The sequence below is a fragment of the Ursus arctos genome, unplaced genomic scaffold (assembly GCF_023065955.2).
Source record: "Ursus arctos isolate Adak ecotype North America unplaced genomic scaffold, UrsArc2.0 scaffold_3, whole genome shotgun sequence".
In the NCBI taxonomy this organism is placed as follows: domain Eukaryota; kingdom Metazoa; phylum Chordata; class Mammalia; order Carnivora; family Ursidae; genus Ursus; species Ursus arctos.
The window spans coordinates 36051558-36078331 of NW_026622985.1; the positions used below are offsets into that span (position 1 = coordinate 36051558).

Consider the following 26774-nt stretch of genomic DNA (forward strand, 5'->3'; position numbering starts at 1 on the left):
TTCAGATTTTAGTTAGCCTTTAATAGAACTCCAACGCATTAACAGTAAACAAAGATGTAAGCACAAAACATCCGAATGTCACCTATCAGTAGTTCTGAACACTCACAGTGGTCACCCTGTTGGAGCTGAGGTCATTTGTATTTTCAGGAAATACAGTCTACCCTGTTTCGGTGGAATGTGTGCTCTGGCCATTGGAAGGCAGAGACGAGGTTTCCGTTGTTCAGTGAAAATCCACTTTACTGGAAGCAGCTGTCTTCTCTCTCCTTCACTCCACATTTTTAAAAACTGTCCCTTTCCCTTTTGTGTTAAAAGTGCTATCAGAACTGAAGGGGCCTTTCCTTACCAAAATAAAATTAACTATACAGGTCATACATTTCTGGGCCCATTTCGCCGGTTAAATTCCCACACAGTTAGCAATTCATAGAAAAGTAAGTGTTAAAAGAAGTTAGCACACTTGCATACCAAAAGTACAATTCAGAGTTCACAATACAGGGCTCTGTGATATAAAGTGCCTATAAGCAGCTTCCTATCATATACTGAGGCTACAGAACTTCCCTGGAGAACAGATCCGTTGTTGGCATAAACTGTAGTCACAGTAGGCTTCTCAGATAGAATGTTCTGGATGCGGAGAACCTATTCAGGGGATACAAAAGATTAATACCGGACCACCATACACCCATGTCACTCAATCACCAATAATCCCTGTCTTCCACAACGACACAATCATTAAGAGGACATGCTGTTGAAAACAGCAGTTACCAATCTTTTTAATGTTAAAATGAAAGTACTTTTTTAAGCCTTCAAAGAAAGTACTTTCTTAAACCATCTAGCTACTGCATGCCAACACAGGATTTCGGGTTATTATAGTAATTGAGCGTTGATGGAAATACTTCCACATTACGCTAGCATGAACAGAAGTCATGTCATGTGGGGAGCTGACAATAAGCCAGGTATTTAAAAACATTGCCAGTCTACCACACAAGGAGGGCACATGTCTTTATAGAAAATGCCTTTTGACTAGTTTCCACCATAATTTAATACATCAAAAGATTATCTTTCTAAAAGTATTTGAATAAGTGAAATTCTGCCAATTATTGGCTTAAAGCACTTACAAAATCACTGCATAAGTTTATTGTAATATTGGTTTAAAATGACTAAACAAACCATCCCTGTGACAGTTTACTGTATTATTAGTTCAAAAGGACTTCAATAATTAAAGTTGAAAAATTAAGGTTTAAAAGAACAGAAAAACCTCTGATGACGGAGGATTGTTCGGGTCATAAATGAAGAGCTTCTGGCCATTAGGATGACAGCCTACCAAGATGTCCCCCGAGGAAGGATCGATAGATAAATTGTCCACCAGCGTATCCAACTTGAGTACCTTCCAGATGAAAAAATGTCAATATCTAAATGACTTGAGAAACTTGATTAAATAATTTAGGGCTAACCCTTCTTGCCTCTCTACATGCGGGAAAATTATACACAGCTCCCTGCGTCTACCCTTTTAACACCAATATGGCTTAACCTAAATTTAATAAACTGGTTTAGAGCCACTTTTCATCCTCCCTGAAATTAAGAAAGTTAGGGTGATGATCAATCTCTCTAAAAAATGAACTCCTTTTCCTTTAAAAGATGCACAATGATCAGTTAGCTCAAGGAACTCATTCAAAGCCAAATAGGAAATTCTTAATCAATCTAAAATATGTGTTGTCAAGCAGGAAGAAAATAATAATGGTGTGGAACCCAATTTCTACCCTCATTTATTATTGAAAGAGCTGACAATGTGCATAAATCTTCATTTCAGAATTCATCTATTAGGCTTTTCAATTGTGAAAATTCTTATTGGAATTCATTGGGTACCATCAGTACTTCATGGAATGGGCTCTAAATCTGATGCAAATATCACTCCCAACCCTCTGCTGCACGTAATCAGTCAGTCCTTGTGATTGCTGGGGATAGGAGGCTTGGCCTGTTGCAGGGAGGTAATATTTAAAAACCCAGAATAGCAACCCTGGCATCATATTGTGTTCTAAGGTGAAGTACTGTTATAATACAGTGTAACCACAAAACTACAAAGCATAATAGGTTAATGTCTCCTTTACATATGAAAATCAGTATTTTACCTTCAATTGAGTTAAATTCATATTAGGGTGTTTTTCCAAAACATGAATTTCGTGAGCCAGTATATCAGCAACGTAGATGTACCTTCGCAGAAAGGACACACTGGTTAGAGCTCCATGCCAATATAAAGCTTCATTAATACAGCGTGGAAGAATAAGTCTTAATAACCTGCCAAGAAGTTAATCAATGATGGGCCCTCAAGGAATGCTTGATAAAGGTCAATTTTTATTTAAAAAGTAAGCTTTCAAAATCAATTCATTGTTGCTACAAACAATCATGGAATTGTTAAATTATTTCTCAAAAGCTTTGTAAGGGGGAAAGCAATACAGCACATTATTTTGAATATAAAGTCTGTGATATTTGCCACCGAAAGGACAACAAAACCAATGTCTGGCTTCTGAAAAAAAGCTTTTATATTCCATGATATAATTTGGTATTTCTAGGTATAATGGTCACGTAGAAATATACGGTACGCAACAGAACACACTTTATTATTTGTTAATAGTCATTCATACTTAATAAAATATTTATTAACATATTGAGAATTTTCAGAGTAAGAGATAAGTATCTATTCAGAATAATCTGTCTACATCTAAGGAGGTGAATTAATGGACTACTTTACGGTAATTTTGCTCATTGAATTGACCCTTCCACGGCAACTGTTCTGTTGAGCCATTATCATGTGTAAAGCCATGAGCTCAGTATTGTGACGGACATAAAGAAGAGGCAGCCTTTTCCTACAAAGTTTAGAGTGTGTTGGGATGATCAGACTGGTTTGTACCCATGAAACAAATAATACAGCATGACTGGGAGCACGAGAAAGATTTCAGGCCTAGAGACCGAAGAAATATCTAACTCCTGAGAACACAGAAGGCTTCACAAAGGAAAGGCATCTGCAGTGGCTGTGGAAGGAGAGACTGGATTTGAGGAAATGAGGACAAAGCACCTTCCAGGCAGAAAAAAAAAACATGTGAGCAAAGGCACCGGGGCAAGAATGAGAGAGGCATATTTGCAAAATAATGAGTTCTTTGTCTAAAGCAGGGTAAGTATGAAAACGATCAAAAAGGGAGGTTGAAGCTCGCCTATTAAAGCAAGTCCGAGCCTTTAGCTTGCCTCCATTTGATAAGCAATTGGGTCCCACTGAATTTTTAGAATAACAAAGTGGCATAATAACAAATGGTTAGTTCCATTCAACAAGTACAGAGCATTTGCTTTGCACCTGGCAGGGCTCAGCAGGGAGGAGTCAAAGATGAAGCGGCGAGCCCCCTCTCTCCGAGGGCCTTAAAGGCTCGTGGAAAACAGCAAGACAAAACTGGCAGCAAGGCAGAAAATGTCAGTGGACTGAAAACAAGTTGGAAGAAAGTCTACTACTACTCTAGGCAGAGAGGATGAGGACCTAAAGGGGGCAGGCGTCGGTGGGAAAGGAAAGGAGACGAGGATGATGGCTCGCTCACGGGTTGGCCCAGGAGGGTGAAAAGAGAAGGAGTTAGAGCTGAATCCTCTCTCGTTATTATTTATTGTTTGCAGCTCGGGTGCTGGAAAGTTGAAACTCATAATTCAAAGATGAGAGTTGGGGGAGAAAAACAGATTTGGCAAGAGAGTGACAGACAATTTAAACGATTCTACATTCACCTTCTATAATCAACAAGAAGGAGGAAAGTGTGTCATGAAAAAAGACATTGCGTCGTCAAGAATGCCAAATTTATTTCACGTTATATTTGTAGGAGTTTAAATTGTTCAGCGTGCTAAAGGTAGTACGAGGGGAGGTTAGTAAAATTAATATCCTTTCTATATGTTATGGTTGGACGTATAGAAACAGTGAAATAATTTGGGGGGGGCCATTGGGCAATATCGATTACAGTTACCATTGAAAGGGGTCACTCTTTGACTAAGTGGTTCTATTTTGAGGGTTTTATTCTATAGAAACACTTGCACAAACGTGCAGCGAGGGCGGGCTCAGAGCGTCACTTTTAGCCCGTGCCCAGCTGGCACGCGAACCCAGGTCTGTCTGTATCATCCCCAAACCTGAAGACGGATTACGCTGCAATGCTCCCTTCAGGAGTTGTTCCTTAAAAATATCTGGAGAAGCTTCAGTGGTAAATGAGAAATACATTTTTTGTAAAAAATAAAATAAAATAAAATAAATATATATATGAAAAACAGCCTACATATCCATTAACAGAGAAGTGGTTAAATTACTTTAGGATCATCTCTCTAGTAGAATAATATGCAGCCAATAAAACAAAGATGTATTCATTTAAAAGGAAACACCAACCTCACACTTTAATATGTATATGTAAATATGACCCCAGTTCATAAAAATTTATATTTACAAAATTAAATTCTATAAAGATACCTACCAAAATTTAGATATTATATGTAAATATATGTGTGCTTAGTATATATTATATATTACATATAAACATTGTATATATTTAATAATATTTAATACAAATACATCAATGTATATATTATATGCATATATATATATATATATCATAGACCAAAAAAATATCAAGGGAGCTTTTTACATTGGAAAAATAAAGCAAAGTGAAGAATTTGACCCAGCACCACTACTAGGGAGAAATGAAGATACTCTTATAAGGAGTCATACTTTTTATCAGGTGAAATATTGATCCCATTTGCCGCATCAAATCCTTCTGCAACCACTTTAACTTCATTTGGACTGTAGTAAACAACATTTGCCCAGTGTAAGTTCAAGTATGTTTCCAAATACTTTAAGAAAGGATCAGAGAAATAGTGGTCATTGGTGGCATAGAAATGTGCTGGTCCAACAGCTATGATATCATTCACACTGAAAGAGAAAAAATAACATGTGAGAGAAAATAAGAAGCCAGTTGGTCTCCATATTAAAGATTAAGTCTCTGGAAGGCACACACAACCTATGCTTTAAATTTTTGGTACAAGGTTCCCCAGGAAAAGCTCAGCTAAAACTCACGTGGCTAGAGTTACATGCAATCTACTGTAATATCATTTTTCAGAGAACAATTTTGTATGATAACAGGTAATTTGAAGACAGGTCATTTAGCAATTATGGCAGGGCTATTATAAAAGAAAAAAGAACTTGGTGCCAACAGGGTATGTTTTTTGACAGCAAGAAATGTAGGGTCTGGCAACAACACGGAAGGATACAGCTATCTATAGTATCGAGCTGGACAGAGCCTCATTGGCTCCTGAGCTGCTTAGGCCGTCCATAACATTTACCTAGCTTTCATTTACTCAGTTGCCGGATTTTCCTGAGTTCCTTTGCTTAGTTATTAGTCAAACTAAGGTTGACTGTTCAATTTCTACCTGCCTCACAAACCGACCTGCCGAGAACAAACGGGCACTCAATAAACACTTGCAGAGAGATGGATGATGAAATTGCTGGAGTACAATGCTTCAGGGGAGAGATTTATATACTAAAAACAATTACATTTTTAAAACCAGTTAGGCAAAGGCGTTATTAAATTTAAATTCCAATTACCCTATGCAAAAATTTCTGAAAGAGCTGCTTTCTTCTTTGTTAAATGAAAAACAGAGCTACAGGGAAGGTGAGTTCCCTCTTTCTGAAAGAGCACGGTGATGCAGAGGCTGCCTGGACAGTATTTAAGCTCCAATTATTATGAAGTGCATTTTTTGGAAGAACGATTGGAAATTATATGCAGAAGCCTGAGATAGGGATGGTGAAATTAAAAATATTCATCAAGTTCAAACTTAAAAGAAGCAGTAAGCTAACGCAAACTGAGCTGGGGAGATACACATGACTCTCTTTTAGCCACATTATCAACCGGTTGTATGTTCTGGAAGTAGGAGTGACCGCTTCCAGTTTGAATCCCTCCAACTCTGTGTGGCCATTAGCCCCCAGCGACCATGACACCGGTGCAGGTCCTTTGTATTCGTCCCGTACAAAGCACACGGACTTCATTTAAAGCAGGCTACTCCTCTTTGGCAGGACAAGTATTATGGTTCGGGGGATGAGTCATCCGAGATGGAAGGTGACAGCAGGAAAAACAGGGAGGCTTGTCTTCTGCTCCCAAGATGGCCCGGAAGAGAGCTCCCCTGTAATCCAGTGTTTTATCATTTCTCAAGGGAGTCCTCAGAGAACACTGATTATTATGAGTGACAGTGACTTCCCCTGCTCTACAAGGAAACCACACACACACACACACACACACACACACACACACGCACGCACGCACACACACGCACACACGTATTTACGTATGTGTACACATGCACGTATTTTAGCTCTTATCAAGGCTGAGAGGCCCATCGTGGGGAATACATGGCAATGCCAAAGATAAACTGGAGAATGAACACAAGGGCTGAGTACCTTGGAAGAAGTTCATGTTTGATTGTTTTTAGATGCAAAAGAGAATTTTCTTCTTCTTCAAATTTAAAAATTTCCACTGTATTCTTGAATTCTGGGTGGTTTACAACAAAGAGATAAACTGTGTCGTCTAAAGAATTGAAAGAACAGAGTTAATTTACAAGACAGAACCGTAAGACCCCTGGGCAGACACTGACATTTACATACCGCGGGCGGGGGAGGCTGAATGTATAAGCTGTGAGGCGACCTAACAGATCGTTCTTCTTCCCCGTCTTTCCCATCACTGTCTGGCTGCTGTTATTTCCGATCATTGGGCCCCTGACCTTTAAGAAAGAGTGTTTTCCACTCCGTATACAGAATTCATGAATAATCTGTTTATAGTTTAATTCAGAAGTACAGCTCTTTTTTAATGCAATAATCATAGATATATGGAAAAGGTTATGAAATCTAACCATTCTCCCAGGTGTTAACTGTTAGAAATTCCCCATGTGGCCTATGTTGGCTGCTAGCTGGAGAGGCAAATGATCAACTTATTTGTATGAAGAATACAGAAAGAATTCATGAGTTAATTGTTCTTCTCTTACTATAGATACGATCCAAATCTGTTTTCCACAGGCATTTGCAAACCATGGTAAGTTTCTCAGTGTGGGGAGCTCATCAGCTCTTACCGTTGTCTATGAAGGTGCTGATACCATGTGGATTGAACGAAGCCAAATTGAACCCACGGCTGATTCTTAATTCCAGAGCCCTCGGGTTTTCTTTTTTTAGATCCATCATTAGTATCCCTCCAGGCTTATCTGGGGAAAAGCTGTGGAGTCCCGGACATTTTAAACCCTTTTCAAAACAGAGGAAAAAGTTAAATATAGAAGCTTAAGTGTGTTTATAGGCTAAAATGGGCTGTATAAATAAATGATAAATAGAGACTTTGGTTAAAGGTGGCGGCATTACAGCTACAAACAGCAAGAAAGCAGAGAGGAGACGATAGAAAAAATAGGAATTGGAGGCTGGTGAGAGCCGCAAGATGAAAAGGAACTGATTTTTCTGAGTTGAGGAACAAGACTAGGGGTGTAGTCTCTTAAGGGGATAACCAGAAGGTTGGTGGACTGGGAGATACCAAGCAGAGTTGAGGGGGGTGGGGGAGAAGTGAAAGTTTACACACGGGCTGTTGACCCTCCAGCCCTTGGCCTGCCCTTTGCTCCTAGAGAGCCACAAAGTCTTGGTGGATGGTGTCAGTCAAGGCTTCCCTCCTTGTCTCATGCTCCAGATCCAATCCGTCAGCAAATCCTGTTGACTTTACCTTGAAAGTAAGTCCCTTCATAAGGATGAGAGCCTTTCTCACCACTTTGTCCATGACTGCCCTGGTCCAAACCACCCCCACAATTATGGCAACGGCTCACAACTAAATGCCCTTTCTGACTTTTTCTGCCTTTCCCGGAAGACCGGGTCTCCCACCAGCATCCAAATTATGTCAGACGTCCCGCCTCTGATCAAAACTGCATCTCACTCAGATTACAAAGTGGAAGATCTTCCGATTGACTGAAGGCCCTGTACCATCTGCCCTGCTCACTCTCCTGCACCTTCCCCACCCCAAACACTCCAGGTCTCCGCGCTCATCTCCTACTGGCCACATGGCTTCCTTGATACTCTTCATATAAACCAGCACATTCTCACTCAGGGCCTTTATACACACTGTTCCTTCTGCCTAGGAACGCTCCCCACCCCACCTCAGCCCACTCCACCCTGCAAGATCTAGGGCTCTTAGATGCTTTATATCTATGTCAAATGGCACACACTGCCGTTTGGCACAGACGCATATATTTAGATATACATAAACGGCCTGACCACACCCTCAGCACAGCTGTCCCTCTCCACTGCCCCACCTTCCTTTACTTCTCATTAAAGTGTTGCTAGCATCTGACACAGATTCATCCTCTCTCCGCTGCAACATGAGTCAGGACTTTGTCTCCTTTGTTCATTGCTAGATCCCAGGGCCTGGAGCCGTGCCTGGCATATAGTTTGCAAATATCACCCTTATGTACAAGATCCCTTTGTATACTGACCTGTTTGGGCGCTCATGCCTATTCCTGTACCAATACACTGCTCTTTAATTACTATAGCTTTATTTATACATACAGCCAATACATTTATGGTGAGTCCCCATATCCCACACCTCATTGTTTTATTTTCACAAACTAGTTTTAGATATTTCTGCTCATCGGTTTTTCTGTATAAATTTTGACAATTAAGTTGCTATTCTGAATGGAACATTATTATTTTTATTTTTATTACTATTACAGTTTTATTTGGTTCTTCCTTGTGCATGGGAAAGCCAGTGAGTTTTACATGTTCATTTTGAATCCAGCCATTTCACTGAACTCTCCCCACAGGTCTAATAGTCTGTTAGTTGAATGTCTTGGATTGTCTAAAAAGCAGGTAATGATGATGTCTGAAAATTAGGGTAGTTTTGACTTTTTTCCTACCTCATATTTCTTTTTCTTGTTTTCTTGGGTTATTAACAACTCTAGTGGATTACTGATAGTTATAATATTTGGAGGCATTTTCTTCCTTTTCTAAACATTTATGGGAAGGCGGCTAATGTGTTACCACTAAGAATGATGTCTGCTGTAGGTTTCAGAGAAATTACCTTCCATTTCTAGTTTTCTTGGAGCTTTCAACCAGGAATGAAACGCTGAATTTTCTTTAATGTTTTCTTGGGACTCACTGAAATAATCTAGGTCTTTTCTCTTTTAGATCTTTGTAAGTCATATTTTATGCAAATCTAAAAGAGTATACAAAAATTAAGTCTCACGTTATGCACAAAGTTGAACATAATAGAAATTATCTCCAATTAAAAAAAATCTATCAAAATGATAAACCTTCAAGGCTGGCAGGCTCAGGAAGCAGAAAAAACTGGAATTACACTATCCCTACATGGCGGCACTACTGCAGTGGCTGATAATCTCTATTTTGTATCACTGTCCCATAAACAAGAGCATGACTCGAAGGCACAGAAAGCTCTACCAGGGACGGTGATCACTATCCATGGTCATTTTAATACTCCCTACCATTGAAATCTGTTTTTTCTCTTTTTAAAAGTTTGATTTATTTTTACTTGCAGTAAAATACACATCACGAAATTTACCGTCCTCATCATTTTAAGCATATGGTTTAGCGGTGTTAAGTACACTCACGTGGTCATTTAAATCTTTCTTCTATTCCATTTTGTGTCACCCAATTCTTCAGTAAGTGTGATGTTGGTTTTGGGGTGACTCTCAAACCCATAACCATGGAACAGGATGGGTCAGATGGGCTAACATGCTTGGAAGAGGAAGAGACAGCTGACGTGAGATACACGTTACTCGTTTAGAAAGGAGGGAATTCTGGGAAACAGTAGAGACAATGCTGAGTAGTTTAAAAATCAGCAGTAAAGTGGGATTGTTTCTAAATTTGAAAAAAAGACAGTCAGATAAGCAAGGAAGGACAAAAAAGCTGAAGAAATTCTATTGACATGGCTACAAGATCATTGTGACTGTCATCAGTCCCTCCGTGGAAATGACTATAGATTTATGTGCTCGGAGACCTCACTTCTAATTCCGATTTATTCCTATGGGGGTTGAGATCTTGAAACATGTGAGTTCTGGATTACAAAAATCTCTGAGAATACCTCTTTTGGGGGGGACAAAAAAAGCAAGTGATTTCTACTTTCCTCGGGATTTTTGCGTCTCTAGTTAACGAACAATTCTGACAAGGAGCCCCCGGGTTTTCTCCTAAGCCTACAGACACGTGTAAGCATGTGCTTCCAAACAAACCGATAGTCCTACTAGAAATATCCATTTTACTTTTTCTGTGAAGGTAATGACATAACCTTGTCTTTTGAGACGATATTTTTAAAATTTAATATATTAGTGTTCTTGCCAAAGCCTACAATGTTTCTTTTTTTACCTCAGTGGTAACAACCGGCTGCTCAGTGTTCCACTTAAAAACCATCAGGAACCTGACCGGTATCCCACGCCTCATTCTCCTCTCAGCCCAGTTCTCTCACGTCTCCCATAGGTCCGACCACTGTTTTATTGGTGCTGTGGCTCCTCTGAAGTATCTCCATGCTTTTCACACCTGAGTCTCAGAGTCTGAAAACAATGGACGCTGAGAGGGAACAGAATCAGCACAGGCTGCCTTCCTCAAGAAAAACCGAACCCATGACGATGCCAAGGACACTCCTGGGGGCCCACGCCAGGGAAGAACGTGGTCAGAACCTCCTCATCGCCCACTTACACAGTTTTCCAATTAGATGGCTGCTGGTGTAGGCCAGCATGCGGGCCAATCAATTTTACAGCCTTTCTAATGTATGCCCAGGGAAGTGGTTATTTTTCAGCTTCTAAGAAATTAAGGCGAAAGGGTATAAATAAACTCAGCTGATGACTTTCATGAGAAGCTATTCAGGGGGAAAAAGAAAGAAAAAGCCTTGGTCTGGGAACGTTGGTATATCGTTTGAAAATAAACAATAACAGCAAGAATATGAGCTTAAAATTGAGAAGCTAATGGAAAGAGAGATAGATGCTGTATTTAGAAGAGTATAATGTAGTATGGAATATCCACAACAATGCCCAAAGTATGCTTTTTAATAAGAAACTTTCGAAACACAGATTGCATTGGAATATTTTAATGCAATGCAGTGGGGACATAAAGAGCAATTAATCAATTGCCAAAGATTTTTTCATCTCTACATTTAGATAAGCTTGAGGACATTTTCCAAAATCCTGTTTAAACTGTCTTCCCCCGCCCCCGAACATATTTTTGAAAGTGAGGAATTTTACACACAAGTTACTGCCCTGCAGGCCTCATCAAACTCCCCTGTACCTCGTCCACGGAGACTGGGGAAGGAAGGAGATACTCACCACACTGAGGAAAGCCAGACCATTGGGAAGTATGTCAATATCGTCCGCACCAGCTTCTGTAAGTTCAAGAAATAGATAAATGTCACATTCAAATTCTGTTATTTGTTAGATGTAACATAACTGGGACTTAGTTTACTCTATCAGTGCCTGCATTTTTAGGAATGGTTCTAATTTTTTTCCCAACCACTCTCTTTAATACACGTCAGTCTAAATCCCTTCCTGCAGTGAACCTCTGACTTTAAATGTTAGATATTTTATGTTTACTCAAATCAAAGTCAAGTAATCACTACATTTCCAGCTATAATACAGAAAATGTTGACATCTGTACACTCTTATGATAAACATCCAGATGTCTGTACAAAAGTAATTGACATCAGGGGAATATTACTTTCAGAGAGAAGGGCTCATAGTCATTTAACCATGCAAATATCCTTGTCCCTTTCTCTGCTCATTCAATCTGAAGCAAACACAGACATTTCTCCCATTAACAGAGATAAGACACCTGGGATTATATATTCCCTCTTTAAAAAAACAATGTCTGCTTGTTCTCATAAGCAAAGAAAGCTTTCCATTTAATCTTTAAATTTAGGCTTTAAACTACAGAAAACAACCAGCAAAAGAAAATTAATGAAAAATACCATGCACCTAAGCCAGCTGGACCTTCTAACGCTTGTCTCTGAGCAGGCTACAATTACTATTGATTGTTTATTGATTGTCTGAGCATACTCCACACAGCACAGCAAATAATTAGACATAAGACCTTCCCAGTGGTCTCACTGTGTAAATTCCGCAGACAGATAATAGACCCAAACACAAGAAAAGAGGAATAAAAATGGCTTAGATTAAGCCAAATCATGACACATTCTTTGAGTCCACAAAATCCAATCTTCCCCTTTAAGGCCTCTCCAAAGGCTTTCCCCAAGATTATTTCTAGGTTGTCAGAAACAAACAGCATCTATGCAGCCATTTTGGTTTTGATTCACGCGTTTGCATTTGGCCGGTTGCCTCCAGTGTCGCTGGCTCTATCATAGTGGAGAGAAGCAAAAGAAAATAAAAATGCCAAGAACTTCATTTCGTAAAGAGGACTGCAATCATGAACACCTGCAATGCCTGTTCCTTGGCAAGAAGATACATCTATAGCTTAAGCACGGCATAGTGGAGGAGTTCTTAACCTGGGGCCGTGGGTTCCTAAGGAGCCACAAATGGCTTTTAGAGTCCGTGAACTTGTTAAAACTCTATGCAATGCAAAATATCATCTGTATGCTCAGCTGAGACATTTTCAATGAAAAGGATCCTTGGCTTTCAGCTGGTTTAAAAAAGGGTCAGTAATACCGCAAAAAAAAGTCAAAAATTTCTAGTCTCTAGTCCCATGGTGGTTCTCAACTGGTAATGAGCAGGGACCAGGGGAACTCGACACCACACGTGTGTACCTGCAACCACAAACATACAAACGCACGCACTCACATGCACATGTCAGTCCAAGGTTTGCTTTCTGGATCCATTTAGTAGGAAGTCAATGAAATAAAATTTGTTGCTCCGGAAAAATTACTTAAAGCAACTTAATTTCCACGTGTACATGCTTATACAAAGTGCAAGAAAAGACATAAAGAAACAAATTAAGAAGGTTTCTTTGGGTGGCAGAATTATGAGTGATTTTTTCATTTTCATCTTTACTATTTAAAATTTTCTACAAACGATAGTATTGTTTTAGTAATCAAGAAAAGAACAATGTTTTTAAAAGATATTTTCATTTCAACCACACTGTAACTTCTTTCTGTTTAACTCCATTGCCTATTCCAAGGAAAAAAAAGTCTTATCTAGTTTTCTTTAGAATATTTTCCAGATCTACCCCCACCCCATCTTCATTTCTACATCCAACACTACAAGAGAATTTTATCATTTCGTATCACCTCTTTGGTGTGATTACTGCAAGAGTAGTCAATGCTGGAGAAATTTTTTCTCCTCTAATTTAATAATAGGAGTAGTACTAGTAGTAATAGTAATAGCTACTAAGATACAGTGTTTACCAAGGGCCAGGCTCCTTGTAAGCGCTTTACATACATTATTTCACATAATTTCCTACATCCTAAGCAGCAATACTATTATCTCTCATTTTAGAGTTAAGGAATTAGAGCCTTTGAGCAGTTAGGGAGATTGTTCAAGGTCACAAACTGGGAAGGTGGGACTCAAGTCCTTTTGTTCTGACTTAAAAGCACACAGAAAAAAGACAACCTAGCATCGAATGAATTCTCTGTCAGAACCATCTGCTGGTTCCTCTCTGAAGACACTGTACTTTGTAAATCTGACTGTGGTCAATTCCACAGGTTGGCTTTCCTCCCAAAAGTTTTGCTTCCATGCCTCCTCCCAAGTTCCTCACCAATCCATATTCTGCACTTTTCTTTAAAACCTCTTTTAAAACCCTCTTGCACTAGAAAGTCTTCTAGCTTAGCTCATCTGATTTCTTATTTTTTCTTACTCCTTTGGTAATGCTCTATGTCCGAGATGGCTAACTGCCCCCCACTGTCCATGCTCCCCTTCCTCCTTTGCAGCTCCAGGTGCATGGCAACACAGCCACAGAGATTTTCTACCCTTTCTTGCAATAGTTGTGGCCATTTGCCTCCGTTCATGTTAATGGCATGCGAGAACACAGTATGCATGCAATTTCTGGGTAAAAGAAACTAAAAATAATAGCCACGTTAATGTTCTTTCTACCCTTTCCTGCTGGGAAGTGGCAATAACTGGAGTTCCAGTCGTGGACCGAGAAAGCAGCAGGATGTTGAAGACAACTGTGTTGCTTCGTCAGCCTTTGTACCAGACTCGCCGCACAGGTCGTAGTCATCTTATCACCCTAGGCCATTTGCTTATCTTTGATGGCCAAGTAAAAGAAGATAAATTTCTCTCTCCTCTAGGTGTAACTTTATAACAGCAAATCAGCCCTGGCCATGCCCAATAGAGTACCTGATACGTAATGTACCTTTTCTTGTCCACTCTTGGCTCACTGGTGAGGTATGTGTGTTAATCACTCTGGGAGGAGATACTCTATTGGAAAGAGAATTTGCAAAAGGTACTAAACCTCTCTGAGCTTTGGGTCCTTATCTGTCATAAAAAGAAAAGAAAAAAGAAATCTAAATCTCACAGCAGTGTATATTTTGTTTTCCTTTCATAGGTAGACTGTAAAGTAACCGATCACAAGGGCTGCAAACTTCAATGCTTTTTTTTTTTTTTTTTAATCTCCCCAGCAGCAGTTTTTGTAAAGGTCTTGATTGCCAAGTGTATAAAACCGCTAATTAACTCAAAGAGACAATCCATTCAAAATTTTATTTTAGTCCAGAACTCTGAATGCCCGCATTTTCAAAGACATTTAGAAAATGTTTTAAGCTTTTAAGCCTCAAATAGACTTAACAAGCACCTGTCATTATAATTTTTATTATTTAGATGTTGATATTAGGCCAAATCTTGGGTAAGAGCTTGGTTTCTGCCTGTAAAAGACTGGGAAGGAATAGAAAAAATGGGACAGTGAGCCCCCACAGAAGGCACACATCCTGTATGATACGTGGTAGATGACTACTATTTGTTAAAACAGAAAGACATGAGATGATATGTAAAAAGCACCCAAGAATTGCCAAGAGTTCATTTCTAGTCATGGTGAATGTAGCACTGGAGTGTGTGTGTGTGTGTGCGTTGGTGTGTAAGTATGGGTGTTGATGGGGATGGAAAGGTAGGGAAAAGTGGTCTTACCTCTTAGAGGGATTGTTGGCCTCAAGTGCATGGCTACTATTGTTTCCAAAGCGCACACTAAAAAAGAGAACCTTTCTACCCTTGTTGCCTACCAGAAGTTGCTTCTGCCTGTATGGGAATGTACGTGCCCAGCACACTGTTATTCCTTGTAATCAAAAGACCACTGAATAAGTGACTGTTATTAAAAACATATAACCACGGGCTATTATTAGCCATTATGCATCACTAACATAGAATTCAACAAATGTTCATATGATGCGTGCTAACCACAGAGCAAAAAACAAAAAAAAAAAAAAAAAAAGAAAGAAAGAAAGAAAGAAGCACAATTCTAATTAGATCTAAAAATGTATCCCAAATGTGCTTCTAATCACTCATCGTCTTTGCTCTGTTGCCTTTTGAAGTGCCTCAGAGGCATTAAACACTTCACGAGAAGGGCCATAGGTGACATATTTCCTCATTCTTTCCAATTCCAGACAGCAGCTCACACACATCACAACATAAAGGTCACAAACACAGACAGACGCCTGTTCAGAATACAAATGTCTTTGGGCTTGTTTTTCTCCGAGGAGCCCTCCATCCCAGGGAGTTGTAGCAGCAATACACTGGGCGGGTCATCCTGTAATGTGTCTGGCTGTGCCCTACTGTCTACTCTGAGACTTGAATTCACAGAAGGTGGGCTCCACAGGGCCAAGGGCTGTTTAATAATTTGACAATTATTAACTCAGTAGCAACAGTAACCTTCGAGATCATGGACTCAACCTTCCAACCTGGTACAACATCCCTCACAGAAGCCATCTGGCTCTTGCTTAGGGGCTGGTTCTGAGGGGCGGGGGCGCTTCTTGACTGAGTCAGAAGGCAGGGTGCAGTGGCGGAGTTTCTTGGGACTCCAGACAACCTTATTTCTAGAACTGTCTTCCTTATCCGCACAGATCTAGCCAGTCCGCTATTTGATACTGAGTTTGTATCTTCCTGCTAAATGTGTGGGCAACAGTAGCAAAGAGGAGAAGCCCCGGGAGAAAGAAGTCAAGGAGTCTAGGCCTAGGGAGCTACGACTGGGGAAAAAGTACCAAAGTAGCAGCGGAAATGAGAAGACAGGGCACAGAAAAAACAGATGCGTGAAGGAGAGGCAAATAACAGAACCGGAAAGAAATTTTGAAGCAGAGAAGGCAGCTCTGAAAACTGATAGGTTTCATGAAAACGAAGCCTTCTTGTGTGTGATCCAGGAAAGGGTCACTACTTGGTTTTTGCTCAAAGAGTACTTCGAGCCCTGTCTGTAGTGAATGTGCTTATAAATGTCAGGTACTGAGTTTAGTAGCATTGCCAACTCCAGGACAATTAAGCAACGACTATCAAAGCTTTAAACATTTTTTAACATATTTATTTATTTTTTTTAAAAAGAGAGGGAGAAAGAGTGTGCACACACAGACACACACACAGATACACATGTGCGTGAGGGGGAGGGGAGTGGGAGAGGGAGAGAATCCCAAGAAGTCTCCACACCCAGAGTGGAGCCCAACACGGGGTTTGATCCCACAAGCCAGAGATTATGACCTGAGCTAAAACCAAGAGTTGGATACTTAACTGACTGAGCCACCCAGGTGCTCCGACCATCAAAACTTTAAACACACATGCTAACTGAACAACATCTCACTGTTAAGAATTTATGCTACCTCTCTACGAGAGTTCAGTGTATAACAGTGTTCACTGAACTGTTTGCAGTTGCAAAAAAACTACAACCATCCAAATGCGTTAAGAGGGAAATGCTTAAATCCACCAGGGTACCATGAAAAAGAATGAGGCGGGTCTACACGTGTTGATGTGGGAAGCTGTTCACATTGCATTTGGCATAAAGCAGGTTGTAGAATATATTCTTATACTAAGATGCCATTTGTGAAAAATACATATGTATGCATATGTCTGTTTGCATTTGAACTGGAAATATCAGGAAAGAGAAGAAAAACTTTCTTTCTGGGGTTGTTTCTGTGGGGAATGGAGATTTTCTGGAGAGACTGTTATTTTCCATTTTGTGACTCCTCTTCCTTCTGACACCTTCCCTAGCTGACTGCTAGGCTGACAGAGCACGGGCTTCAGCGGCCACACACAGCAAAGGACACAGACTTTACAAAACTAGTTCAGAAAAGTCACTAAGCAAGCAAGACATCAAACAATAAACATAGGATTACACAAATAATTAACAAATTGCAGTAAGAGGGAGAGAGAGAAGAAATGCAGGTGCATGAGATCAAAAAAAGATTGACTGAAGAGGTTTTTTTGATTTAATGTGATTTTTCCTCTGATCAACACTAGTGGCGTGCCAAAATACTGTTAATGAGTTTTTTCTTGTTGGTGGCCAAACAATGTTAGGTGTATAACAAGCATTTTCTCATACTTACCGATTCCTTTAATGAGGTGGCAGTTTGGAAGGTCTACGGATTCTACTTCTCTGGAGGCTTTAAGTCGATTCCTGTTTTTTAAAAAAAAAAAATCTGTTTATGTATTCCCTGCTTTGTTGCAGACAAGGTTTAAAGAGGCTTACAGCAATACATAAAACAGCGTAAATCTAAAGCAGATAGAAGAGAAGATAGAAAAACAAGGGTAGGAACATAAAATAGCACCAGAAATGAAGTTAAAATAAAAATGCATATCACAAAATTCTACATGTGAATGTGGGTCATAAAAGAAAGCCAATAACTCAACAAATAAAACTTGCAATGCAAGTTCCCAAGCAAATATGAACACAGCACCAGGTCACATTTCTCACGGCTCTGGTGTGGTGGGAAGAGCTCCCGATGTCAAACCAGAAGCGGAGGGCCCAGAACAGTGGAAAAATGCTCAGACCCTCCGCAAAATGACACGGGGCCTGACGGGAGGCCAGGAGAAGAGGCGATTTTCAGAGCCAGGCACAACACGTGGAAGAGGTCCCATCCCCGTCACAAAATTTATGGGGTGAGAACTTTGGAGAACACCAACTACTGTCACAAAAGTGCTTGCTGCTGTTGTTTCACAACAAGTAAGAGTGCGGAAATAATGAGGAAATGGTGAACTGTTATGACATACCTTCCCCAAGCCCCTGCCCTGGGAGAGGGCCACAGAACGGTTTGGCCAAACACATCTGGGAGCTCTTTTTTGGAAGCCACATGCTGTAGGCTTTCCCTTCTCTTTCCTCACTGTCTCTCACCTTCTCTTCCTGTTCTCTACAGTCATAAATCATAAAAGTGCTTGCAGAGTAGTTTACATTTTTTCAAAATGGGTCACACAGACCACACATTTAAGAGAGAAAAATGACCATTTGCTGCTTGTCCCTCTCCTATTCATATCCTTGACAGCGTCTGACTTCTAGACACCGAATTTGGGGAAGGTTACCGGTCTCAGCAACGTGGAAGAAGGCCAAGGCCTACTTAACCCAGAATTGCCAACAGGTGGTAGCAGCTATATAATCTGGCAACTCGTATCATACATAACGTTTCTGATTAAAATGTTAATCAATATGTTCTTTTGAGGGGGGCATGGGTGGCTCAGTCAGTTACGTGTCTGCCTTCAGCTCAGGTCATGATCCTGGGGTCCTGGGATCGAGTCCCACATCCAGCTCCCTGCTCAGTGGGGAGTCTGCTTCTCCCTCTCCCTCTGCCTCTCAGCCCTGCATGCGTTCTCTCAAGAAAATCTTTAAAAAAAAATGGGTATGTTATTTTGCATCATATAATTCAAATAGTGTCAAAATTTTTTGAAATAATATAGCAATAAGGCAATAAAATAAAATTATAGTGAGTAAAATAAATATATGAAATATATAGATTTTTAAAATATAAAGATGTAATAAAAATTAAAAATAAAATTTTAAAGTAAAGCAATAAAAAAGACAATGAATCTCACATTTACAAGTCTCAGGAGTGATTTAAAGGGGGAAAATATGTATATTTAGCCTAATGGGGTGGCAGTAATACTAGTGATGATGGGGATGCTGCAGCTAATGACTGTGGGTAGCAAAAGGAAATCAGTAATAAAAACAGCTAAAACTGATTGAGTTCACCACGGTTCTGTGTGATTTACCTGAATGACTTCATTTAATTATTCGAACAATCCTAAGAAGTAAGTACCATTGTCCCTGCTTTAGGGATGAGGGAAGTGACTCAGAGGTGAAGGAACTTTGCTGAGGTTTGGCACCTGCTGAGAAGAACTTTCCAGAGGCAGTGCTCTAACGCACTCCGGTATTTTTCTCAAAAAGGGTGAAAAGATCTGTTTCTGTCTTAGCAGCAAGACTGCCTGACCATTAGCAGGTGAATCCCTATGGGCCTCAGTCCTCTTTATGCACAAAATAAGGATGAGGCTAGATGGCCTCCCAGGTTCAGTGGACACTGCATGATTCCAGAAACAGATGGAGATATGCCAGTAGGTCCCAGCTGCAGTTTCATCAAGTTTCTGTATCATGGATTGGTTTGGGTGTCAATTTTAAGCAACCTCCTATTAACTACACAAAAATAGGGATAATGAGGATTGTCATCTACCTTTTTCAAAGATGAAATATATGGATAAAATAAAATTCAGTTCTGTTTGAACAGTTAAATATGGGTTATTTTTTAGAGTCAACTTAGGTCTACACAAATGCCTGATAATTACACATTGCCAATAGGCAATCTTCATCAACTAGTTTAGTTGTACAATACCATCTCTACGCACACTGCCTACTATTAAAACTGGAGTTGCAAAAGGGCTGTGCATAACTTCTGCTTAATCAAATCATTTTTTCTTATCTCTCTTTCAAAATCAAAGAAAGATGGGATTTTGTTTCCAACGTTTGTGGGCCATCAGGACTTTCAAATTCTTTCAGTGGAAACTTGCTAGGCTTTTTACCAGTTCCCTACCCATTAGTGACCATCTGTATTCCAGGCTGGCAGGCCCTCTTAGCTGACAAACTTAAAGCCACCCTCACCCCCTTTCTTCCTTGCTCCTTTCCACTGCAGAGACAGGCAAGCCAAACATTTGCTTTCCCAGCCTCCTTTGTATTTAGGGGTAATCATATGACTCAGGCTTTGGAGAAAGATATTTTTGTTCCTGATAGAAAAGGCAGACACAAAAAGAAAGCTAACTAGTATCCCCCCTTTTTCCTTTCTTCATGATTTGACCACACATGCGGTGCTTAGGACTATAACAACCATTTGGTATTCTTAACATGACAAGAATGAGGACACAATGCCAATAGTGAAGGACTGAAGGACAAAAATATAAGAACCTAAGTTTCTGATATGATCATGGGCTCAAGGGACAAGCTGTAGATGGACTCACCTACAAAATTTTTATCATGTGAGAAAAATAAGCCTTTATTTGTATATGTTACAATTAATTTGATGTATGTTACTTGCAGCTGAAAGCACTCCTAACTGTTAAAGAGATTTAAGAAGTTTGGGAGAACATACAAGAGAGAGTTACACAAACCTCTTTGGACTAGCAGATCAATTAGCCTAAATGCATTCATGCCAAATTAAAAATAAATAGACAAATGGTACAGACACAAATAATCTTGGTACAGGCTATTTGCTCCCTAGCACTTTCTGTCCTCGCATGCTTATGAGAGTACTAGGTCAGAGACAGCAGTCTGCTCTCCTGCAGACCTTGCAAATCAACCACAGCACTCCTGCCCTTTACCCCACAGCCAGCCTCACACACAATGTCCCAGGCAACCACTACTGCTCTAGGTTCCTTTTATTTTTCTCACTTTCCTCTTCTTTTTCATTAAGATGGGGTCATTTTCTTTTGAATTACAACTAGAAAGAAAATATTCCGTCTTCCCTCAATGGAGCCAGCAATCACTTCCCCAGTGACACCCAGCGGAAACATGTACATCAAGGTTCTTAATCTGGGGTCCAGTGACCTCTAAGGAGTCCATGGGTAAAATTCAGGGATCCATCAACAGGGATAGGGGAAAAAATACATCTATCTTTATTTAAACCTAACTGAAACTAAGTATTTCCTTTGATGATGAGTGCAGGCAAGAAAGCACAGAACTTTCTACTAGCAGTACCTGTGTCTCTGTCAATAACAGAAATCAGACATTGTTACATCACATTTCAGCTGTTGTAGATATCTCAAAACACCATTTATACTCTCTGCTACTTCAAAATATCTATTGCTATATATTCAACTACCTTTATATCTATTTAAGGCTTTAATTAAGAAGCCCATGTTATTACATCATACATTTGATTTTTAAAATAGGTTGGTAATAGTATTTAAGTATTTGAATTAGTATTAACTTATATAGTATTTAATTTTGTTTTGGAATCCTATGTGTTTTATTTCACCCATTTAAAAACATGATGCTGACCAAGGGTCTATCAGCTGATGAACAGATAAAGAAAATGTGGTTTATTTGTATATACATATACAGTGGAATATTACTCAGCCATCAAAAAGAATGAAATCTTGCCATCTGCAACAACATGGATGGAGCTAGAGAGTATAATGCTAAGTGAAATAAGTCAGAGAAAGACAAATACCATATGATTACACTTATATGTGGAATTTAAGGAAAAAAAAGAAACGAGCCAAGGGTAAAAAGAGAGAGAGAGAGACAAATGAAGAAACGACTGTTAACTACAGAGAACAAATTGATGGTGACCAGCGGGGAGGTGAGGGGGGGATGTGTGAGATAAGTGATGGGGATTAAGGAGGGCACTTGCGATGAGCACAGGGTGATGTATGGAATTGATGAATCACTACATTGTATACCTGAAACTAATATAACACTGTGTGTTAAATAAATGGAATTAAAATTAAAACTAAAAAAAAAAAAAAGAGGGGCACCACAAAAAATTTTTTTTTAAATAAAAGCATAATGCTGAGGAGTCAAGGCTTTACCAGCCTGCTAAACGGATCTACAGCACAAAAGTCTAAGAACCCCTGCCTGAACATTGTCATTACGGTAGCTTTCACTGACTACTCTCTATGTATCTTTGGTTGTTTTAGCACTTCACAAGAATGAACTTTATTTTTCATAGCCCCACCATGGAGTGGGTAGAATTAATATCCCCATCCTACAGATTAGGACATCGAGGCACAGAAAAGTGAAATAAAAAGCCAAAAACCCAGGTAAATTGTGGAGCTAAGAAATGAATTGAGGCTCTCTGGCCACAGACCATGAACCCTTAACCAACAGCCATTACCATGAATCACTTTCTAGTTCTTTTTTTTTTTTTTAAGTTTTTTTTTTTTAAGATTTTATTTATTTTTTTTGAGAGAGCGAGAGAGCAGGAGCAGGGGGCCAGAGGAAGAGGGACAAGCAGACTCCCTGCTGAGCAGGCAGCCAGACACAGGGCTGGGTCCCAGGATCATGACCTGAGCCGAAGGCAGACGCTTCACCGACTGAGCCACCCAGGCGCCCCTCAGTTTCTATTTCTTTCACTCAGGGGACAGCATTACCCATCCAGAGTGGGATTAGGTGGGGGCAATTAGCTATTATGTTGCCTCATCTTCAGCAACCTAGGAACACAGTGTTACTACCTGGCATTACTTCGTTCCATATTTCTCGCCTTTGAATTTACCAGCTACTAACCAGGCTTTATCTTTTAAGTACAGGCCTAAATACAGACAAACAGGGGCCTTATCTTTTATATACAGACTTGTAATACCCCTTGGAATTCACCCCTCGGGCCCCCGTAATGCCTGTAATACTTAGTAACTAAGAATCTGTGATTAGGCATCTTAGGCGGGGAGTAATTTGCTGCAAAGGCAGAAAAGCTAGGAGGCAGTGGGGAAGCGGGGGCAAAGTATATTTGGAATCAGGTTCAGCACTAATTCCCTGTTGAACTAATTAGCTGACCTCCTCCAGCTTCAGTTTTTAACATGTCTAATATAGAAAGGAAGACATGTATGAAGACTGAATGAAGACATAAACGTAAAAGGGTTCTCTTTCCAAATATCAGTAAATGTATATTTTGGTGTAGGGGCCCCTGGGTGGCTGAGTGGGGTAGGTGTCCAACTCCTGATTTCAGCTCAGATCATGGTCTCAGGGTCGTGGGATCCAGCCCTGCGTGGGGCTCCACACTCAGCAGGGAGTCTGCTTGAGATTCTCTGTCTCCCCCTGCCGCTCCTCCCCCACACGCTCTTGAAATAAATAAATAAAATCTTTTTAAAAATGTACATTTTGGCTTATTATAAAGAACTTTTGACACTTTTGACACAGTGACCAGAACACAGTAGTCACACAATAAATGATAAGGAGGATGCTAGTTTATAAAAATAAAGCCTGACCTTGCAGAAGTGTTCGAAAGCAGACTGCATAGCTTTTTGGTACAGCTGTCATAAAATCTATCAGGCAACAAGCAGAATGTTCAGATGCTTGTTTCAGGGATTCCTGCTCATGCGTAGGCCTCTGATGTACTCCAGTCCTGTGATTCATCCAAGGGTGTGTACTTTGCAACAGGTAGCAACTGGCCTGGGGATATTTGTGTAGTTCTATTTCCCCCTTTATTGCTCAACCTGGGAGGAGTGGAAAAGTTGGGTATAATATGCCACCTTCCCCTGGGAACTTTAGCCAGTTACAGTTCGGAAGGAAAGAGACAGCTTTGATTCCACGTATCCATCTGGGACATACTTATACTAAAAAAGTATTCATTATTTATCTGAAATTCAAGTTGAAATTTAAGTGGGCACCCTGGGGGAGAGAAATAACTTGAGTACCAAAGTGCCACCTCTAAAAATAGGATAATGAAATAGCAGGCACCAGATGAGAGCAAAAAACAAAAAAAAACAAAACAAAAACAAGCCTGTGTTTTGAAGAGCCTTTCCTTATGGGGAGGTAGGAACATGCTGCTTTTCAAAACAGACTCTAAGGGTCTGAAAGGAGACACACTATGCATTTGAGCACTCGACCTGTAACTCTGTAAACAGCAGGCACTCGATAATCCATGAGCACGGGGTCGCCAGATAAAATACAAGATGCCCAAATTTGAATTCCAAATAAAGAATGATATTTTAGTATAATTATGCCCCAATACTGCAATGGGATATGCTTATACTGCAAAACGATTCGTTGGTTATCTGAAATTCAAAATTAACTGGGTATCCCGCATTTTTATTTGCTGAATCTAGCCACCAATCACATATCCTAACATTCTCACATCAGCTGATTTGGGACTTCAACTATCCAATGACATTACCAACCTAGAAAGTCACTGCTCAGTTAAATTTATTGCAGTCAAATCTTTATAAAGAAAAAGATGCATTAAACTCTGAATTACCTATAAGGTATGTTCTATGTACATAAACTGTATTTACTTTTTCCTAGGTTTGTAACTGTAACATCATGTAAAGGGACTTAAACTTAAAACTTTAAGATTAGTAAGAAGAAAAAAACATTATTTGTGGAAACCCTGGGGGCCTGAACTTTAGAACAATTTCATGAGCTTGTGAATTTAGTGGTATTGCCTTTGAAACTGAGAACTGGACAGATCGTACAAAATCATCCAACTCAAGAATGTTCTGCAGAGCAGGCTGAGTATTTACGTAACATGAAAATTCAGGTCAACATGTCCATTTCCTTCTCCTCCACCATACACTGTCCTCCTGCTTGCATCCCTTCATCAGCAGGTGAGGCTCCAGCTAGAGGACAGTAGAGACAGAAACCCTGGTATCACCTTAGACTCCCCACCCTCATCGGTGAGGCTCCAGCGTGTGGGCCCCTGCCCTGTTATTCTCTCCAAACTACTGTCATGTCTTCACTACGTTCCCCATGTCTACCCACTCTCTATTCTACTGCTTCGCAGGTGTAACCACATATTCGAATTATAAGGAGAATTTTTAAAAATAAAAACCACGCATGCCTGGGCCCCACGCAGACCAGCTGAAACAGAATCTCTGGGAGTGCAGCCCAGACATCAGCCTGCCAGGAGTTCTAATGTACAGCCAGGATCCAGAACTATCGCTTTCCTCCCATCCATCCTTCCAGCTTCATCTCTGCAGGAGCACAATTAATTATGCTTTATAGCACAGCAACTGATTCTGTCTTAGATGGTTTAAACAGATTCCTGTTTAAACACACACACACACACACCAAACATCAATAGTTCTCCTTTGCCTATCAAAGCAGGCCCCAATTTTTGAACTTCTAGTTAACCATCTCAAAACCTATCCTCCCCCAACCCCTACTATTCTCGCTCCCTAACTTTATGCTCCTGGCAAGCTGGTCTACTTGTCTCCAAACTTCCCCACCTTTCCCCTCTGTTCGCACTGCACTTTTCATCTGGGATGACCCCGTATGTGTTTCACTCATCCTTCAAGGCCAATATCAGTCTCTTCCTCCTGAACTCCACCCACCTTCAGGGGCTGTAATCTTTCCTCCTTAAGCGTGTAGGGCTTTGTTTGTACCTGGTCTGGACATCCTAATGGATACATTTGCTTTATTTCTCTCCTCCCCTGTAACAGGGTGAACTTTTTAAAGGTAAGGACCGCGCCTCATTCCATTACAGGAGCCCAGGATGACACACCAATATGTAGTAGGTGCTCCGTATTTCTGGAATCCTTTTGCATGAGGCTTCTAAAATTTGAGTTGGTAATTTAGAAACTATGATGTCGACCCATGCGCGGTTTTCATTACAATAAACTGGGAGATGGACCAGGCTTGTGCTGTTTGACATTCTGGCTTCAGGGTTCCTGAGTGAAGATAAATAAGGAAGTGATGTAAGAACAGTAGCTGAGTATCTCACGTATCTTCGATCTACAGCGCCAAGATTAGAAAGCTGAAAAGTTTCTCAAACTATGCAGGGAAGGGATGGTGAGCAACTTTATTAAAGACGGCGGCTGGTTTGGGGACCCAAGAAGAGAAGCAGCACCAAAGACCTGAAATAAATCATTATAATTACAGGTTCAATGCATGAATAATAGTTTTGCTTTCAAGTTAAAGCGCTGGGTTTGCCTGTGAGTAACTACAGAGCCCTCGCTGCTCAAACGAGGTGGAAAAGAACTCGGTAAGCAGCAAAGGCTTCTCAACTTCCCTGGAAGTCTCCAGATTCTGCCCCAACTGAGCGGGGTTTTGCTAGAGGTTGGGGGCGGGAACGGAGGTGTTCACCAAGCTGCGGAATTGAGAACAATCCAGAGTTCTCACCCGGCAGCCCGAGAATCCTGCTCGGCCTGCGCCCCCGCCCGGCGCCCGCGGCCACCCGGGCCCGGGGCCCCACGCGGTCCGCTAGGGAGGGCGGCGCACAGCCAGGCGGCGCGCCCACGGCCCGGTGCGCGCGGGCCCACCTACCTGAGCGCCAGGAGCCTCTCGCCCAGGAGCGCCAGCGCTATCCCCAGCAGGCTCAGAGCCACCAGCCGCCCCATGGCGCGGGAGCCGGCGCAGCCTCGCTCGCGCGGGTCGGGGAGCACGGTGGGCGGCGCCCGCCTCCCCGCTCCGGCCGCGCTCCGCCCCGTCTCCGCCCTCCGCCCGGCCTTTGGCCTTTGTCACCACCAGCCTCCTCAGACACTCTCCCGGAATGCAGTTAGGGTAAGGCCCTGAAACGTGGACTCCTCCACCTCCTTTCCCAAACGGACGACCCCCCAAGAGCCTCAAGCGGCCCGCGAACCTTTCTCATCCTAGTGTTCACAGACATGCCTTTCTCCATAGACAGGGAAGAAACTTCTAGATAAAGTTTGAGAGATTCTGTTTCATTGAAAGATTCAGGCTCTTTCTTGTAAATAACTCATGTTGGAATCAA

General features: G+C 40.9%; 1 protein-coding gene and 1 long non-coding RNA gene across 4 annotated transcripts in view; one reads left to right on the plus strand and one right to left on the minus strand.

Moving 5' to 3' along the window:
- On the minus strand, positions 1–26489 carry LOC113260347 (serum paraoxonase/arylesterase 2). The gene is made up of 9 exons (XM_026506066.4): positions 26327–26489; positions 17481–17551; positions 11350–11405; positions 7123–7288; positions 6458–6584; positions 4736–4936; positions 2124–2205; positions 1253–1381; positions 1–633 (listed from the first exon to the last, which is right to left on the minus strand). The coding sequence occupies exons 1-9, from the start codon at positions 26398–26400 to the stop codon at positions 475–477; spliced, it is 1065 nt and encodes a 354-aa protein (XP_026361851.1). The 5' UTR covers positions 26401–26489; the 3' UTR covers positions 1–474.
- LOC113260350 (uncharacterized) overlaps positions 26283–26774 on the plus strand; it is a 30925-nt gene continuing 30433 nt past the window's right edge. For all 3 annotated transcript variants that reach the window (XR_008956319.1, XR_008956320.1, XR_008956321.1), the window contains exon 1: positions 26283–26563. This is a non-coding gene — a long non-coding RNA (uncharacterized LOC113260350). The remainder of the gene's footprint in view (positions 26564–26774) is intronic.